At 34.4% G+C, this 4,113-nt stretch overlaps 1 protein-coding gene across 1 annotated transcript; it reads right to left on the bottom strand.

Annotated features, from left to right (window-relative positions):
• Window positions 1-137: 137 nt before the first annotated feature.
• Window positions 138-3,386, bottom strand: LOC123543730 (uncharacterized). Its single transcript, XM_053533390.1, has 2 exons — window positions 3,255-3,386; window positions 138-2,957 (listed from the first exon to the last, which is right to left on the bottom strand). The coding sequence occupies exon 2, from the start codon at window positions 2,954-2,956 to the stop codon at window positions 806-808; it is 2,151 nt and encodes a 716-aa protein (XP_053389365.1). The 5' UTR covers window position 2,957; window positions 3,255-3,386; the 3' UTR covers window positions 138-805.
• Window positions 3,387-4,113: the final 727 nt, after the last annotated feature.

Here is a 4,113-nt window from a genome sequence, read left to right as displayed (position 1 = left end):
TTGGTCTGTACTGGTTGCAAAGGCAGAAACACTTGCTGCCAGCAGGTTAAGGTTTAAGTACTGAAACTAAAAACTACCTTGTCATGTTTTCTCAAGTATTACAAAGAAATATTTGTTAATATCTGTTTATTTAACAATAAAGGTTGCATTTTATTTGGTCAATCTTAATGATAATATAGAGAAGAAAATGTTAAATTTGATATGAAATAGCAGACATATCCATTCAGAAATGTACGATCAGAGATGTTATATCCTTTCTGTATGATAGCAGTATCAAAATCATCTATTCCTGCTACAGTTTAGTTTAGCAAAATAAAACAGGTTTTGAAAATGAAATATTTTTCCTGCCTACTTATCCTAATTTTTTCCAACATGTTACCGGAACTGCAATAATTTGCATTGATTTAATTGAATCCTTTAAAACTCTTCAGTAGCCATCAACATTGTGAAATGACCATTGTAAATCAGATTTCATATTGCCTGTTGACAGTTTACAAAATTATGCTCTATTCTAAAGAAAATTTTGATAAAGCTGTTGAATGTGCAAGGGTCTCAAATAGTCAAGCACACTGTCATTAGACAGCTTTTGTTTGTATGTAGTGTACATCGGTTCATACAATTTTTCTTCATGAATGACTTTAACATTAAGTCCTCTACATTGCCTGTATAGCACTTGTATGAATAACAGATCATTCATAAGAGTGTTTTGTAGCAACATATAGTATCTTTATGTAGATACACATGTTTCATAGAATACCCTGTTCAGCTCAGTGTATTTTCCTGCATGTTCCATAGAATACCCTGTTCAGCACATTGTATTTTCCTGCATGTTAACTATCTTATTGAGAAGTCTACATATCAGTAAGTTTGCAGCATTGTTTCGCCCTCGGATATTTAGAGAGATCATGTAGCAGCGTAGAGCATCAGTATGTCGGTTTTCCTGTTCCATACACTGTCCTAGTAAGTTCAGGGCTGTTTCCTTGTGATGTAGGTTTGGTTCTGTTTCAACGGTAGTGACAAGGTTCGCAAGAGCACATTGTTGGTCTGCCACTCTCTGTAGAGCACTGTAAGTCTTGTACTGTAGGAAGTAGAGGTAAGTTAGAGAATCTACCACAGCCCAATCCATCCAACTGTCAAGTTCTTCATCCCTTTCAAGCCTGTCCTCTTGTGTAGATCTAAACATTTCATACTGTAGCTCTTCAGGAACAGAGCAAATTTCACACTGCAGAAATCTAACACAAAATGCTGTGTAATGTTGCATCACCTCTTCATTTCCATTGTTACAATTATTGATGAATTCTGACCTTTGGTAACTTCTGCGTTGTTCAATACATCCACTGGCAGGTTCAACAGTATTCAGATCATACTTAGCTTCAGTATTCCTCAGAACAAACTCTGCTCTTTCCATATCTCCTGCACAATATAATGCTGATGCAAGTTTCAATCTACCAGATGACACATCTGAGTTCAAACCAACTGAAAACCAGCCAAGTGCTTCAGAGGATATACTGTGAGTAGTGTAAATGTCATGAGATGCTATCACAGACCCTAAGGAAGATGAAAGCAGAGGTGCTAAAAGCTTCATTGCAGATTTTCCCAGACAATTAAAACCCATTTTCCTGTACATTTTAGTTAGTGTTAACATTAAGTTTGATAAATTTTCACGCACTATCTCATTTCCATCATGCCTTATTTCTGTTAAAAGGAGAAGGTGACAGGCACTTACTGCTTCTGCAGTAGAATTTAGCAGCTCTGTTGAAATATTGGAATGTATTTGAGCTGGAGTTGGGTAATACTGAAAAGCTTCAACCATGTTCATCTTCACCTGCAGTCTCCTACCAAGGTCATCAATAGAAATCTCCAGCAGTGCACAACCCTTACTTTGTATGATATTTTGTAGGATTTCAAAAATTTTATGTTTGTTGTGAGGAGAAATTCTTCCGGCCATCAGGTTGTTTTCAGGTATTGTAAAATGTGGACAGTTTTCTTGTGTAACAAAGTTCTGCAATATTGTAAGACAGCACATCAAACATGGGAGTAAGTTAGATTGCTGCCAGTTATTTGAATGTGTATTTTGTATACAATGATATAAAACAGTTTTGCACATGAAACTTGAAAGGACAGAATCACACTGAGGATTCATGAATGTTTTAAGAATCATCTTCATCAGGATGTAACACCTTAATTCTGTGATGTTTAAACTGAACATCAGACATCTTTCAGCAAGGGAAGTAGATATTCTCCATTCAAGTTCTTCATTCTGGCTATTTTTACTGCTCACTGGCACCACAAAGCATCCTGTAGTCTCACAATATCTCTTCATGTTTTCTGTAGGCCATTTTCCTTTGCCTTGTCTTAATAACCAAGACTGGGCTTCTGCAGGCCATGATTTACAGTGGTATGCTGCAACAAAATCTTTATCAGGAAAACCTGGCCTTCCTTGCAATGATGAAGCAGGACCATTTATTACAATTCCTGCTCTAATGACATCTCTAAAAACTGTGTTCTTCAGCAGCACTTTACCTCTGCTAACTCTAAGATTACTATCTGGTATATGATCAAGGAAAGAATTAGGAAGAGGAAGCGGCTCATCATCCCGCAAATGTTGTAGTAGACAGTAACCTGGTGATGTGGTCTCATCCTGGATCATCAGTAGATTGTGCCGGCCAGGTTGCCACTCAATCCAGTCCTGTATCACATTAAACTCACTGTTGCACACGAGTGTATCAAAGTCTGATTGGAGCCCTATTGTTGTAGACCCTTCAGACCTGCTACCAAAATGATAGACAAAAGAAGCATTCAGGCCCATCAATGTGTGTTTACTAGTGTGCATAGTTTCCCTCAACAAGACTGTCCTCCTCATCTTCAGAACCATTCTCTCATTTACACCAATATCATTGAGCACGTCTGACAGTTTCAGTGATACAGTCCGGTAATAATCAGGATCTTGAGACATTCTGGAAATGTAAACAGCAAATAATTAATGCTTTTATCATCATTAAATCTATTTTTTTAATTAAAATATCAGAGCTGCTGAGAAATTTTTGCATTAGAAAATATAATGTCTTTTTAAATTCTATATCTTTGTACTTTCTGGTGCTGTATGATATACCGGTATTACAGCTGGAAATAGGACAGGATTACTCTTTTAACAAAATAAAGTTTTCCATTAATAAGGTCAAGTGTAACATTTCAGCTGTAAAAAATAGATGTACTTCAAATCTTTTAAAAGAAGATGTGCCAGCTCCAGTCACCTTGAAATTAATTTCCTGTTAAAATGTGATTGTATTTGTTGTCTATTTTTCTGTCTTTAAAGACATGTGATGTTAATAACTTTAAATCTACTTTCTTTTTTAGTTTTATTAGGAGATTTGATTCAAATTTACTTCCTCTTTTGGTTTTATTCTACTTGGAGAGTTAATTCATTCACTTTCTAAGATAGAAAAAAACTGCTGATTATTTCCCCTGACAATACTATACGATAGAGCTGGAGTTAAGTGTCCCTTTTAAGTTTAAAGCAGGCATCAGGAACCACTAAGTCTAGAACAAAGTCTTAGCTGAGAAAAAGTTTAAATGCATAAAAGTGATTAGTATCATTTAATAAAGTTATGTCAAAATATATGATGAATGTTTAATAATATTTACAAATTAATGGTAGATGAAAATCTAAGAAAATATTGAATGTCTAAGATGAAAGATAAATTTAGAGATGTTGTTGATGAGATTATAGTGTACTCGTTCACAAATGGAGCAGAAATATTTAAACATTAAAATTTTCATATTAATATGCAGATTCTTACGTATAATTTAGAATTTTAAAATGTGTATTTTCAGTGCAAATCTACTGAATATATAAAAGTCTTTTAGAAATTCTGAGTTCATTCAGTATTCTAAATGCAACTATACTTTTGTCAAATTGATTGTTCTTAAGTCTTCTTAGATTTAAATTAAAAAAAAAAGTGTTACACAGGGCTCCAGATAATTTTTTTGGCCGATGAGTATTTACTCAACATATTTTTGGTGAATGAGTAAAATCTGAAATTGACTAGAAGTAATTTTACTCCTGAAAATTTATTAATGTGAAAAAAACCAGAAATCAGTTTTATAACATAC

This window comes from Mercenaria mercenaria, unplaced genomic scaffold (assembly GCF_021730395.1).
Source record: "Mercenaria mercenaria strain notata unplaced genomic scaffold, MADL_Memer_1 contig_2528, whole genome shotgun sequence".
Lineage (NCBI taxonomy): Eukaryota > Metazoa > Mollusca > Bivalvia > Venerida > Veneridae > Mercenaria > Mercenaria mercenaria.
The sequence above is the reverse complement of the archived record's forward strand: the minus strand, read 5'-3'. Positions and strand labels throughout refer to the sequence as shown.

Excerpts from the sequence above, each read along its gene's own strand:
- LOC123543730 (XM_053533390.1), bottom strand. The coding sequence starts at position 2,956 with ATGTCTCAAGATCCTGATTATTACCGGACTGTATCACTGAAACTGTCA.